This window comes from Sebastes umbrosus, chromosome 22, assembly GCF_015220745.1.
Source record: "Sebastes umbrosus isolate fSebUmb1 chromosome 22, fSebUmb1.pri, whole genome shotgun sequence".
In the NCBI taxonomy this organism is placed as follows: domain Eukaryota; kingdom Metazoa; phylum Chordata; class Actinopteri; order Perciformes; family Sebastidae; genus Sebastes; species Sebastes umbrosus.
The window spans coordinates 19,266,686-19,282,369 of NC_051290.1; the positions used below are offsets into that span (position 1 = coordinate 19,266,686).

A 15,684-nucleotide genomic window follows, 5' to 3' on the forward strand; every position below is an offset into this window, starting at 1 on the left:
TCACTCATTATTGTTTTCTTACATTGAAGAGTCAGGGTTTGATCACAGGAGGGCGCCCTATTCCACAACTAGTCTTCACATGCAGGAAGGCGCTATACGTGAGAAGTGAAGAAAAGCAAATCACTGCCCTTGTATAAAGGTAAAACCCAGTCTTCTATTTCACAGTGCTGATTGCTACTTGACATCGTCATTGAGGCTACTGCCATTCAAAAATGAGTAAAAATCCAGTTTTTTCATCGCGAGCTTCTCAGTATAAGTGGGTTCCTCTTATTAAAGTATTCTTACAAAGTCGACGGCAGACAATGGATAAGTCAAAGAAGCTTGCAGGTTGACAAACAATGAGGGGGGTATTCATTTGACATCTGCAGGAAGTGTTTAGAGTCTTTCTAATGGATAATTCAGAGGACAAACGCTTACATAAGAATTGTGTGGGCCAGGTGTGCATCCTCAGACACATCATCAGACGCATGTGTTTTAAAAGATGCTCAAAAGCATCCACATTAAGTTTATGTATGCATGTGTGGGTTTATGTGCTCTAGGAATTGATCTTTTCAGTTAATGTGCAACGTATTCAGAGTTATTACTGGCTATCAGAACAATGTGCTATACCATTAAATGCCGTAGTACATGAAAATGGGTACTTCAGAATTTCTTTGTAATGCACTTCTATAAAGTTGGGGGACTCAGATACAGGTAAAAACCTTTATTCTGTATTATTACACAGCTTTGTTGAATACTTGATTCTGATTGGTCAATCACGGCATTCTATGGTCTATTATTTCTTTATAGCAGACCGTTGCTATGTATAACAGACCGTTGGTATGGGCGCAATTCTGATGTAGGACTCTGGCGGACCATTTTTGTGTCAAATTATTGATTTCTTAGGTAAGTAGCCGTGTAATAAGCGGGATAATGTACAGCTAGCTGGTCGGGGTAACCACATATTACTTATAAATGCTTAATAGGGGGGTTAAAATAAAGCACTACTGACTGTAATGTAAAAACAGCATACACATTGTTGCATATTTGAATTATCATCTTTATTTGTTTTATTATATACTTTGTGTTTTTACATAAAGAGACATATTTCTTTTACACATATAGATTATATGGTTAATTTGTATCTGTATATATGTACACCTTAAATAAATCTTACATTAACACCAAGAAAATAAAACATTTACAGTGCAAGAATGTTCATTAGTGGTCAACTTTCACGGTCGCTTACCCTGGTAAACCACAATCATTGCCAAGCTCACATGCTAAACCGGTTTGCCTTTTGATTTTTTTTCCTTTTTTGTTTTTCCTCTCACCATCCATGCTCTCACATTAAAACACCATGGGAACTTTGGAGAAAGAACAACATAATTGTTGTCTTGACAGGAGGGGTTTTCGCGATGGAAGTGCACAGGAATAATATGCTCATGTGAGCGCAGCGGTAGCAAATGATCTCTTGACCTATTAAAGCAATAGTTCAACATTTTTAGAAATAAGCATATTCGCTTTCTTGCCGAGAGTTAGACGAGAAGATTGATACCACAGTCTATATGTTTTTATGGTAAATATGAAGCTACCACATGCAAACGGTTAGCTTAGCTTAGCATTAAGACTGGAAAAAGCTAGTTTGTCCTGCAGATAACCCCATGTCAAACCACAACTTGTCGTTTTTACACTTTGTTTTTTTTTAATGGATTAAACAAACAAGATATAATGTGTTAGTTAGTGAAAGTTGCTTGACAACATATTTTGTTACGTTTGGACAGAGCCAGGCTAGCTGGTTTCCAGTTTTTGTGCTAAAATAAGATAAGCAGCTGGCTCTAGCTTTGTATTTACCGCACTGAAATGAAAGTGCCGTCCATCTTATCACCTAACTCTAGGCAAGAAAGCCAAAAAAGTGCATTTGCCAAAATGTCCAACTGCCCCTTTAAAGAGAAGGGGCGAGAAGAAACTAAAGGTGAGGAGTGATCATGCTAACAAGAGTGTGTGGGCGCTCTCTGAGGGAAGAGTTTAATGGCAACTCTGTGCAGCAGAATTTCACAAAGTACATGAGTCATCATAAAGGCCTTAAATTGACTCTTTGAATCTGGGTTGTGGAAATGTTCAAGGAGCTATACTACACGAGAGCACACAGTTTAACATATGAGTTTGGTTGATACAGGGATCATAGTTTTCTTTTACCTTTTTATCTTCGCCAAATGTCAGAAAACACAGTGGCAGCATCACTAAGTCCTACTGTTGAATTCGAGGAAGCAATATGGCATTTAAAGCCTTTTCGTTTTCTTACCAGAACCTGAACAGGCAGCGTAACATATGCTAATGAGATGTTGAGTAGTCTAAAAATAAATGCTCTTGAGTCGTCTTTTTGCTCAATAATACTATCATACTTAAGGGCCTTCAGCATATCATTTTCCATCCACTATTACAAAAAAAGAAAATAAATATAATACATGTGAGAACCATTTGGTTCTTGCAAAAAAGAAAAAACACAGGAGTGTATATTTACAAAGTAAAATAAGTTCTTGGTGTTTCTTTCTGAATGGATGCATAAAAGTGAACATATATAGTTGGTCTAAGCTCAGCTGTACAGTCAGTGGGTAACCAGCCCAAATTCCTCGCATGCATTTTTCCTCACACATTCAGAGAATCTATTTACTATTATTTTACAGTTACTACGCTGCTGTACAGAGGCTGTGTTGAGGTAAAGCGGGTCTTTCTGGCCAGCTCTAACAGGAAAGGGGTTAGTTTTTAGGAGAAATGGTCGCCCACTTTTTCTCTTGTGGGGTATGGGAACACGTCGGACAGGAAGGACAGACGCATGGAGGTGGGGGGCGGGGGGGATGCGATTCTCAACGACGACACACACGGTATATTGCTGTTAAATTTGTGATTTCCACATTCTATGTAGCTTAAGGAGAAATTGTGATTATGATTTCTATTTCCAGTATAAAACACAGTTTGGTGTATATTTTCTCTTTGCAGTTAGTCGCAAAATACTGGTAGTATAACCTCTAGTCATAGATAAATATATGAGGAATGGTCATTGTGTGATGACTTCAAATGCAGATTGCACACATGCACACAAAAGCACCTTTGATTAGAAAAGAAATTGCACAAGTTCGATAGATATCATTGACCATACATGTCGACACTTTCTACATAGAGACTGAGCACTGGTTCGCATTAAGAAGTTATGAAACATGTTTGGAAAAGTATACATTTTGGTATACAACTTCTTAAATGTCGATTGGTATTATTCACCTCCAGGTGTCTATTTTTACATGCAGTTGACTCTTTGAAACTACGACCCCAAGGAGCTTGACTAGCCGGTGAGTTGAGCCCAGTTCTACTGTGAACAAAGCACTACACATTGACTAATCTAAATCAACCATGACGCTTAAACACTGTTTTTTTTCAAATGTATTACTTTGACATTGACTTCGTTACAGAACTTTAATGAGCCTAAAGTACTCATGCCTTTTTTTTTCAACCAGTGAAAGATATTGAAGGCTAGCATATATTTTGAGAGGCTAAACTTCAATTCATTTTTTTCTTGCCTTTGTCAGTCGGTGCGTGTGAAGCATGAAAAGTTCTGTACAATCAGAACGTGTGTTCAGTGGCAAAAGAGGAGCAGATTGTCGAGATGGCTCTACATGAACTAATACTGCTACAGTACATCTAATGCTACTTCTATGTATTTCATGAAAATGAATCCAAAAATTAAAAAAAAAAAGAAGAATCCTCTGAAGAGACATTCAGTGGTGAAGAATGACAGGCAGGGGAGAGGGGAAGCTTAAGCTCCTCATTCAGACTGAGCGCATGATGAATTTGCAAATAAGAAAATAACAAAGAAGAAGTTTGTCCGCCCGGCGAGAGTGTTTCGTCCCTCGTTGCTCAGGTGGCAAAGCCCACAGGAGAGTCTTTTTCGCTCAATACCGTCAGAAGGGAAACGCGTTTTCGTCCGCACAGTCTGCCGTTTCCTCATCCACAAATCCACTCTTGGCGACAGCGTCTTAGTCTGTTGACATATGTGTGTTCAAATATGCTCACAATTTCAGCTCAGCCACTGCATTTATTATGAAATACAGCGCATGTCTTGTTTTTTTTTCCCTAAAGTTCACAGGAGGTCAATCTCCTCAACCTACCAGGCGTGGTCTTGATTCCAGCTCGTCTAGTGACACTAATGGCATGCATAATGCTTCTATATTTGGCTGATACACCCATAACCCCCCCCCCCCCTCACCTGCCAATTAAATAATAATAATAATAATAATAATAATAATAAATAAAAATCCACTCAGGTTAGGCCTATGCTAAACCAGCCAAGCCAAAGTCTTGTGCCCTTGTTGGTTTAACCTCTCCCCTCCACCACTTGCTGACTGAAAATATAATTTTTTCATATTTTTATGTTATTCTCTTGTCCAGTCCTCCTTATTCTTCTTTTATTCCTGGGGTAAAGAATCACAAGGGTCAGGTGAGAGCAATGGCAAGAAGGATGGTTGTGTCGGCGGTGGTTGTGACGGTGACGAGGGAGAGGAGAGCGGGTCCTCGGAGGGGCCTCAGACGGACACCGGACAGGTAATGACCTTGTCCTCCAGCATGACGCTGACCACCAGGAAGACGAAATACAGCATGAACATGATGAAGCCGAGCAGCTTGCTCATGCGCCACTTGCAGGCGGCGATGGAGATGATGACGAAGAGGAGCATGATGAAGAGGAGCACGATGGCACAGAAGAGGCCGTTGGAGCTGACTTGCACCGGTTTCATGTCGCTGAAGAGGGACCACATGAGCCAGGGGAACGGCAGTCTGCGAACACACAAACACACGTTACAGTCATTTAGCAATTACGCTATGGAGACTCAACATCATTTTTTACAAACTGTATGAGGTCAAACCAAGTTTAAAATGACATCCTAGCTAGAAAGAACATCTAATATAAAGCAAGTTTGTAAGGCAACATGAGATATTTTTTTCTGGTCAAGACTTGTTTTCCCGTTGAGATCAGGTTGCTCACATTCAGCAGAGCAGAACATAATGTGCACATAGATAATATAACACTCAGTGCGGCACAATGTGACAACAATACATCTGTAACAAAACCAAATTAAAGAGCAACTTGGCAGCATGCAGAAAATCTTGTTTTTGCTGACCTACAGTTTCATCCCTCACCTTGCTGCAGTGATGTAAGTGGGATTTACAGTTGTGTTACGCACGTAGCCACCTTATCTACGCTGATGTTATATCCCAATCATATACTGTGAGAAATATAATCAAAGCACAATGCGCCCTGATTACGTGGGATACATCAGTGGTGCGGCTTTGCCATCAGCGGGTGAAATCTGATGCTGTACTAGAAATCAAAGACTATGCCATGGGTATCTTTGGCGGGACTGCCGTTAACCCCTTGCGTCTCAAGTATAAAGCAAACTATAGCCGTGTACTCCAGGCTGTGTCAGTACACTCTTCGGCTTGTCTTCATAGAAGAATGCAGTAACACTTCATTTTACAGGTCCGCAAATTTCATGGTAATTAGGTGATAATTAGCAAGTAACCTATTTGACATTTCTTTGGAATTACTGCCAAATTACCCCCAATATTTATCTCACTTTATGATAATGTTTCAGGTGTTTCAGACTATTCTGACAGTGTGCAAAGCAGACGTTACAAGGAAAATAAAAAAAGGTAAAGACACAAACTTGAGGAGAAAAATACAGATTCATCCATCAAACAAACATTGTATCATGTAAATGTAAGAGGCCTCGGGATTCATGGTCATAATATCATGGCATACTGTATGATATGAAAGACCCTGCACAGACTCCCATCATGCTCGGATGGCGTACCCGACAGTAATGTCGAAGATGTTGGAGCCTACGGAGCTGGATACAGCCATATCACCCAGCCCCTTGCGTGCCACAATAACACTGGTGATGAGGTCAGGGATGGAGGTTCCAGCTGCTAATATAGTCAAGCCCATAATCTCCTCTGTAATCCCAATGGTCTCTCCAACCTGCAAAAAAAGAAAAGAAGAAAAAAAAAGGAAACTAAGCTTTGGGGTAAATAAAACCTAATCTTTTGTTCTGGCTATTTTTTTTATCTCCTCGTGATGCTTGAGAGCTGATGGAGGTGACAAAACTTCAGCTCTGACGATCTCTTTGTTTTGAGTGATGATTTTTTTTTATGAGTGGGTGTATTATAGAACATGGTTTCATTTTAAATGTCAAGGATGGGAAATGGAGAGAAAAGACAGCTGCATCTCGCCTTTGCTTTTTTGACAAGGATTATGCTGTAGCGAGTGATGACTGAAAGATGAAGAATATGAAATGTGATCTTAATCCTTTTATTTTGAACATCTTCCGATAAACTTTACCTGATCTCTTAGGGCACTCAGTGGTGAGACTATTCATTTACAACAAGCCTGGTTAAGCTCACAGAACAGAAAAACAACAACGGCTTTATACCGTCCTGTCTGCTTCATGAGAACAACCCCTCCTCCTTCTCAATTGCTCTCATTCACATTGTGTGACTGTTTGATATCTTATCCCTTCATTTACTGGGTAATAAGCGCACTTATACAGTATATATCAACATGTATACGCTTGTCTGTGTAGTGTTTGTATACCTACATGTTTCGATAACAAGGTTTATCTGTGTTGTGTAATTGGTTAATTGGTTTTAATTCAATTGATCAAGTTTTATTCAGTGGTTTATGTCCTGAGTGTTTGATGTCTATATGTAGCAGATTAAGCCCAGATTTCAAATATGGAAGAATTCATTATGTGAAACAAACTAACTAGTATTAATCCTGCAAAAGAAGTTTAACTGAAAGACCCAGTATAATTTGTTAGGTGGGAGGAGAATGCTGTTTTGCCGCAAACTAAACGCCGCACCCCTTTCTCAAATGATTAGAAGAAGAGGTCTTCTGCTCTTGGGCAGGCTGAGATCGTCATCCAGTCTACCTGAATATGGCTAAAGAACCTGCCCTGCTAAACCATCTCTTTTGCTACTCTGTCGCCTTGCCGCTATGCCCTGAGGGCTGAGACAGCCCTACTGTATCCACGACGTGCTGGTGATACCAGCCAGTGTGAAGAAAAGAGACTTTAAAGAGACTTTAAAGACAGACTTTAAGTCAAGAACCTTTTGAACTGAGTAACCCCTCCAGCTACGAGAGGGGGGGTCTGAAGAAATGCTGCACCAGACAGAGAGAGACGGAGATGGAGAAATGCATCAAGGTGACATGCCAGTCGACCATATCCGAGGATGCTTGAGGACGCCAAAGAGAGCCACTGAGGGAGAGAGACGACTCAATCCGGGTCGCACCGTTAAATCCATCGGATCCAAAATGCTGTGTTCCAGACAGAATCTGCCACCACTCTACTCCAAACAGCACAACCTCCTTCCACACCAGCCTACTCAGCGAGGGTGATGTATAGATGCATTTTCAGAAGAGAAAGAATTTGATGACTAGACTAATAAACTAATTTATAGTCGATTAATAAATAAGGTCAGTTTACAAAAATTTATAATGTTAAATGCAAGAAGAATTAGGAAATTTAGACCACGCCTACATTTATAAGATGAAACTGCTTCTCAATCTTCCCTGGTGCTTCTTAAACTCTCTGCTGCTGAATGGTACATTAACATCAAAACTAAATTTAGTTGATAGGAAAATGTCAAATCCAATCAGAAGGACATTAGTCACTGAATTGACCTAGTCACATTTAATTTGTTTCTATCCATGAATGTTCATCATTGTATTCCCTGTATTCCTTTAATTATCCTTTATTCATTTTATTCCTTTTGTCTTCTCGTTTACTCCATTATATTCTAGTTAGTCAAATAAACACTTCATGTTATAAAGAACTTGATTACTTGATTTTGTGTGTGTATATAAACAATTCAAATCACTGTCCACTATGCCCAAGAACTCCGTAGCAACCCTGAGATTAAGAGACTCAATTGATTAATATCAAATTGTGAATTGTTCCCTGTTTTTATAAAACTGGGTGGCGCCTGAGTAAAGTATGATATTAAAACTAATTGTGTGTGATATTTGAAGCTGAGTGTCACCACTCTCCTTCACCTATTATGACAATTCATGGGTTTATGATTAACAATTTGGGGTTATTAATTTTAGATACATATTTTGATATCAATTAATGATTGATTATTAATCTGCTCTATGCAATAACGCTACATAACGCTACAATGCTTACGTTAGGATTTTACAATGTTCTGGGACTGCTGTCTTTTTTACAATGTCATGTCGTAGGGAGTGAGCAAGTCTTTGGGAACTGTGTACCTGGTGAGCCCACCACACCATTAGGTAGGAGAAGCATGCGATCCAGGCGATGGCACCCAGGAAGGTGACGGGGAAGAACTTCTTTGCCGTCTGAAAGACGAAGAAGAAGAGAGAGCGAATAGTGAATTTAGCAGCAAATAAGGACTCCGCACTTATCCATCCAAAACAGATGACATTCTTGTTTCAGATGTTTTGAGAAGGGGAACTCTTGTTTGACGCACCGCCTTCCTGACGTCAGGCAGCGTTAGCCACAGGGGGAGGACGATAGGTATAATTAAGAGGTAGGTTAGGCGCTTGCGGTTGGTGTCGGGCCAGGACAGGCTCAGAGGCTGATCCTCCTCCTCCTCGTCCTCGGCCTGAAAGGAGACAACAGAAAGAGGGAAAGGAGATAAAGGTTACAAAACATTCATCAGAATGGGTTATACCCCTTAAAACATGTAACTTTGGTTATTTTTGGTCTGGGGCGGTCACGTTTGGGGATTCACATACCATAATCACTTGGTGTTTAATTAAGTAAATATCTACCCGATTTGACTGTTATCAGGCCATTAAAAGTGCATTATCGCTCACTATAAGCATCATAGGTGTGGGTCAGCAGAGGCCTACTACGCCTACTACTTTGTAAAAGTGAAACTTAAAGGCAACACGTCCTAACACGTAAAGCTGAATGAAATGTTATGTTTTGAACACAAACAAAACAACTTCTTTAGGTTTAGGCAACAAAACCACTTGGTTAAAGGTGCTATTGATGACATTGATAACATTCAGCCACTAGTTGTCATACTCTCCCTCCCCCCGTTCCATTGCATTCACTTCACTACAAGTCGTTGCCAGACACTTACCGTCAATCTCAGCCATTTATCTGTTTTTTTCCACACTAACTGACGACCCAGAGATAACACGTGATACATACGTTGTTTTACTATTGGCTCAAAAGCCTTGTTAGATGTGGGAACCAAATGTCAGATATCTTCCACAGAGATAAACAAAATGTTCATTTTGGACCTGCCAACATTTTTTTTATTATTAATTCACAATCAAAATATTTTTTTTCAGGAAAAGTAATATTTTTATTTGGCAGCTTTCTACAGGCTCTGTGGATGTATTATTATTATTTTTATTTTTTATATTCGTCTACATAAAAATGTTATCAATACGACCTTTAAGTTTAGGGGAAAAGATTGTGTTTTGACTTAAAACCCCGGTCTCCTGGGTGAAAGCCCTGTGTTTCGCGTCTCATAGCAGGGCCCTACAGATCAACATCTATGAGGCTTATAACCACTGATAACGCCCCATTTAATGACTGGATAACAGTCAAATCAGCTGAAATATTAGGTAAATATGAGGCAAATAGCACACTGAGTTGAGTCATGCTTTGTTCCTCAAGGGATGTCGGAAAAAAAATCATCACAATCCAAGTGTCTCCTTTAGCTCGATAACTTGTCTCATTGGGATACACCTCTCCATAGCAACTGTCCAGAGAGGTAGGCAGCACTCTCTCAACACAAGCACTTCAAGAGGGAAAAGACAACACAGAGGTCTGCAGAAATTGATGGCAGGACCTGGAAGTGCACGTGCCTTTGCGCCGCGGTGACCTTAAGACAGAGGAGTCTGATGGCTGTGATTTGGGAGATTGTACCGAGCCTGAAGGGGCTCTGCCTCTCCAGTCATCAGGGGCTCATCACCGCTGACTGCTGATGCTGGCTGCACCGGCGGACCCCCGGGGTCTGATTGGACCTGCCACTGGAATGCCAAGTGAGCCAAAGACTGTCACCTCTCTGCGGATCAGCATCAAATAAGCTGTCGCTGTCTGAAGATGGCACATACTGAGTCAAGAAAGACAACTAAATCATCTTTTCATTTATAGCATTAACCCGCCGTATCTGTTCAGCTTTCGTGTCTGCTGCTGCAATTCTCAATTAAACATTCTGGTACTTACAAACTTTAATGGTACAACAACAAAGCCTTCTGAGAGCGGAAACATGTCTTGGGTCCCTTTGTATCTAATTATACAGGATGCTGAGGAGCCGTGGGGACCTGCGGAGAACAGGTCCACACATGCAGATCGGAGCAGAACACACTGATGACCTAGAATTTGTCTCTTGCCCTTTTGAGAGTGATGTTAACACAGGCAGCAAAAGGGTGCAAAAGACAGACTGGGCAGATGTTGATAGCAGATGTTGCTCAGTAAATAAGAATTGTCTCAATCATTTTCAGCCTTAACAGCTTCAAATCACATCAGCTGAGCACGCCCGGAGAGCGAAGCAGAAATCTTTAAAGATGGCTACTGCACGAATCATGAATCATATGGAGCTTATCCTGCTGTGACAGCTACTGCTGTTGAGTATTGCCTGGTAACCTTGGTAATCAGAGCTGCCAAACAAAAGGCAGCGCCTGCATCACTTATGCTCAGCATTCTGATTTCTCCTCCTCTCCATATCCAGATGGCTGCATTGTTGCCTGTTAAAAGGCCTAAAACCCCAAAACCTGAGGCTTCAGAAAGATACAATTCTGAACCATATCCACTACTTTTTTCGTAGATGTAAAGATATGAGAGGTTTTTATCAGTGCTACTATATGTTGACTGCAGGATAATAATAGCAGCTTCTTCATAGCAGGAAGCGTTGCATTACAGTTTGCCCTGCAGCTCTTTCAAGGATATGTTGACTGCATGCAGGTGACTGTTTCTGGCTGACACGGCACACTGTGAGTCTGTCATTCATCTATTTATGCTTTACTTGCTTTCTCTGCTAAAGTACCCCGTTGAGATGGTGCTCCCTTCTCCGAGTTGGTTCCCAAATGCCAGCCCCTCGGGGGCCTTTCCTGCCCCGTGGTGCCTCAGTTGGCAACACTGCCAACTCCGAGCTTAAAGGCACTGACTTTTACCAGGCACCACAGAGCTGCAAGGGGAGGCGTGACATTTGCTATTTTTTTTTTTCTTCCCGGAGGGAGGCGTGTGCGCTGGCACCTGGTGGGAGGCAACAAAGCTACAAGAGTTGAAATGGTCACAAAAAGTGTAAGCGCAGCTGCAAAAAGGCTGCACCCTGATGCAATTGCGTTACTTTGATGATCCAACTTTTAGTATCATGAGCGGACAGAATGCAGTCATCTATCTAAAATTACTTTCATCTTTTCTTACACCTGTCCAATAGGTTTATGGTAATCGCAAAGCACAGGTGTAATCTGACAAACAAAAGCTACACTCATTTCTTTTAATAGCTCGACTGAAGTGTTTTTTTATTCTCATGGATGATTCATCTTTTTGGAACATAACTCTTTATCGGTGCACTACTGTAACAGCTGCCGTGGTGTGAATATCGGCATCTGCTTTTTGGATTTTTTTTTGACACAGAGGCTCCATCTGGATATGAAATTCTTGTATTATTTAGCAAAAGTGGAAAGCGAACAGATATTCAAATCTGATATTACTTCCTCCCTGAAACCCATGATGCACTTTTTTTTTCTTCAAATCGTTTTAGTTGCGATAGAGGCGGTGGGATGAGTCACTAATTCCCGTTGGTTATGGTTTTCTTTAGTTTCCCTGTACGTTATTTAAAGAAGTGATTACAGGAGCTTTACGCTCTCATAAATATTCAAAATGTGTGCCGAAAGTAGAAAATCCTGCATATATTTTTTAACAGAAAGACAATTTGCTGTGAGGCATACCCTGATCATCATTCATCTTCATAAGAAAAAAGCATTATAAAATTAGAAGCAGATGAATGTATACTACATATATATACACGTACATTTATTATTTTGTCGGTACAACGCTCAAAGGTTTAAACAACAAAAAAGGGAGGAAATTGTTCTAGAAGTCTGCTGCAGGTTTTAATTTGACCTTAACTATCTTTATTCCCCACTCTTGGTTGCCACGGCATCCAGGAGGAATTGAACAATTAGCATGACGGGGTCTCTGGCGGCATATGAAAGTGTGAGCTGTTTTCAGCTACTTCCTGGCTGACACAGACACATACACTGTGGGACAAACCTCTAAAATTAGCAGCATGTGGGAATTTGAAATGCCAACAAGCGTCCAGATCTCCCAAATTCAGTGAATCACCACCTGGAAATATTCTGTATTCATATATCAGGGTTTGTGCCTGCACCTCAAGAAGATCAGTTTTGAGATGAGTCTTACATTGTCCTCATGTAGGCTCCATTTTTATAGCCGCAAATATTTTCAGCTTCAGGGGAGTGATGACAGTTTTATCTGTAAAGACTATTATTAACCCAAGAGAGAGAGAGATCAATCGGAGAACAACTTGGTGCAGTGGAATAGATCAATACACACATGGTCATGTTGCAAATCGGGTCTCATCTTAAAGCAGCTTCTTGTTTAGTCTATTCCGAGAACCTCCTCTATGCTTCCACACCAGTCTGTATTTATAAACTACTGTATCTTACCTCGGAGGAACGCTGTATGTCAAAGTGCTACAGGATCTAGTTTTTAAGTGCAGAAAGACATTTTTTTTTAAAGAATTATTCAGTTCTTACCAGGGGTTCTCAAACTTATTACTCAAAGGTCCGCATTGGATTTTTATTCAAGGTCAGAGGTCCGGAACGATTGGCGATAACAAAGTAACATCATAACGTATTATATTCATAACACAAGTAGAGATTGGTATCGTTTCAGTTTTATCGATATCAGCCTACAACTCTTATCAATACTCTTATCGGTTCTTTTTCATTAACCCTCTGAGACCCACAATAGACCCGTTTTTGTTTTTTTATGAGGGGTACAGGGGGATGATGCACAGAAGTGGTGTACATCATTTGAAAGCTGGGAACCTGAAGATGAATTTCAGACGCAGCTCAGCACTGTGTGTCATATTGTTCGAGTCATAAATCAGAAATAAACATGAATGAATTCATTATTTCATTCATTCATTTATCAAAATAAATTGTTAATGTTTATAAGGTCTTAGAACATTATGATAGACATATACTATGATGCTCCTCCCCATGCTCTTTTATGTCTCATCAGTTGTTGCAGCAATTTTTTGGGTTGATACCATTTGTTACACATATTCGGTGCTAAATTTGACCATATCTTACGCCTCAAGATCAAAAATCCCTCCAAAATACCACATTAAGATACCAAGACCTTGAGGAACAGAATAGAAAAAGCCGTGCTGTGTTTTGGTATCAAAAACTTTTGACATTTGGAGATTTCTGCAAGAATGCATTTTTTGCCGATTAGTTGGCGAGCACTTCGGTTCTGGAAACTGCTCAGAAACCCATTTATTGTCAATCTACCTAGGAAAGCCATCCATCCTCTGAATGCTCTAGGTCTCTAGTTTGTGGCTGTAAAGTTGCATGAGGCTGTGATTATCCTAGAGGTCACAACAGGTCATTTTATACAGTGAGGTCAAATTTAAAAAAATGGTTTCACTACAATGAAATGTCTATGCTTTTTGCCCCAAACTGCATGTGATTATCATAAAGTGGGCATGTCTGTAAAGGGGAGACTCATGAGTATCCATAGAACCCATTTTCATTCACATATCTTGAGGTCAGAGGTCAAGGGACCCCTTTGAAAATGGCCATGCAAGTTTTTCCTCGCCAACATTCAGCGTAACTTTGGAGCGTTATTTAGCCTCTTTCCCGACAAGCCAACATGACATGGTTGGTACCAATGGATTCTTCGGGTTTTTTCTAGTTTCATATGATACCAGTGACACCAATTTACCTCTAAAACTGAAAGACACTAAAGTCGGTTGGAATCGCACGGGGTCTCAGAGGGTTAATAAATGATTATCTATTAATATATTATTTAAAAAAAGAATAAATTCAGAACAGGATTAGAATTTATTTATATTTTAAATATAACTAAATATTGTTTCTAGAGCAGCAACTGTAATGTTTACAACAGCAAAGCCACTACTACTACTACTACTACTACTACTACTACTACTACTACTTTAATACCGTGTTTTGGTACCCATCCCTACGAGCTATAAGGGCTAGGTCCGGATTGACTTGTCGTTGGGTCCGAATGTGGACCTTGATCTGGACCTTGAGAAGCCCCGCTGTATACTAAAGCAGTGTTATTCAAAGATTGGGCTTTGACTCAAAGGGGGATTGTGCAAGATTCAAATCAAATCCCTATAGTTTTGTGGAATTAGTTTTAGATCTTGAGTGGGTGTGTAGAGCGGAGATTTGAAAACAATTATTTTAGAGAAAATTACTTATCTGAAACTAAATGTTTCAGCCCCCATATCCAAGTTAAAAATACAACTTCTTTTTTAGCAGGATTCTGTCTGTCTCGGGGTTACTCTTGGTCAATGAAACAAGGGAGAATGCCGAGAACGGATGACCGACACGCCCGTCTCCTCCTCCTGCTTTCCTCTCAGTGTGCGACTTTGAATCGCTGCCCTTTTAGCCCCAGGACCGTCTGCTGGCCTGGCGGGCCGCTGCGTCCCACCATCATCGCTCATGCCAGCGCAACTGCTGCAAGTGCCATTCTGAGTGAGGCTCTGTGTGCCTGGCCGTACGTCAGAGACTGTGTGTGTGTGTGTGTTGACACACGTGTGCCGGTGTGTTCAGTTCGAGCGCCCAGCGGCGGGGAGCAGCAGGTGAGTGAGGAGTGTGATTACAGAACTCAGTGGGACGAGGCGGGTCTTTGGCAGCTCTGGCTGGAGATGGAGGAACTCGCCCGAGTGCATGCTGGGAAATTATCAGCAGTGGTGACCTGTGCCATAGCCGACGCAACCTTTGCATCAATCACTCTCAAGGTGGAACACAGGCACATATGAGAGGCATAAAGTATCCACAAATGTCTCTTGAACTTTGATATCCTTGACAACACGACCCCGTTAGTTGGACAGGGGATATTTTTTGGGGAAAATACACTGCAGTTTTTTTTCCTGTTGTCATCGCTTACCGTCTCCCCCTCTTGACCTGCTGTTCCGTTCATGGGTGGCGTCACTTCCACTTCCACGCTGGAGCTATTCGGAAGGTTCTTATCTGTGGGAAGTTTAAAGAATAATTAAAGTGAGAAGCATTTAGAGGGACTAAAGCTGGCGTTGCCTCAAATCGGCATCAGAGTGTGAGCTGTGTGTGACGTAGAGAGAGGTGGCAGACAGCAGTAGTTAACCCCACAGACACAAACTGTGTCAAAATACTTTTTTTTTTATACTTCCCTTCGAATACGATGCAGAGGATAATACTATACTTTACACATCACTACATTTATATGACAGCTACTTCAATAAGTAAAGTCAATTAATCAATTAGTCGTATTTTGTGTTTTAATGACACTATTACAATTTCAAATGAGTATATAAGAAATCCAACATGTACTGCAAGAGGGCATATAAATGATGTTCCATTAATAATTTTGTATTTAGCTGGAGAAAACAAAGACAGTGAGGTAAATC

The 15,684-nt window shown here is 40.7% G+C and overlaps 1 protein-coding gene across 11 annotated transcripts in view; it reads right to left on the minus strand.

The window, feature by feature from the left end:
- Positions 1-1,018: 1,018 nt before the first annotated feature.
- Positions 1,019-15,684, minus strand: part of LOC119481125 (sodium/potassium/calcium exchanger 2-like) — a 53,201-nt gene continuing 38,535 nt past the window's right edge. For all 11 annotated transcript variants that reach the window (XM_037757712.1, XM_037757722.1, XM_037757717.1 and 8 more), the window contains 5 exons: positions 15,189-15,271; positions 8,524-8,658; positions 8,303-8,392; positions 5,844-6,010; positions 1,019-4,806 (listed from right to left, as the gene is read on the minus strand). In XM_037757712.1, the coding sequence (XP_037613640.1) occupies positions 4,557-4,806; positions 5,844-6,010; positions 8,303-8,392; positions 8,524-8,658; positions 15,189-15,271 (725 nt within the window). In that variant the 3' untranslated portion in view covers positions 1,019-4,556. The remainder of the gene's footprint in view (positions 4,807-5,843; positions 6,011-8,302; positions 8,393-8,523; positions 8,659-15,188; positions 15,272-15,684) is intronic.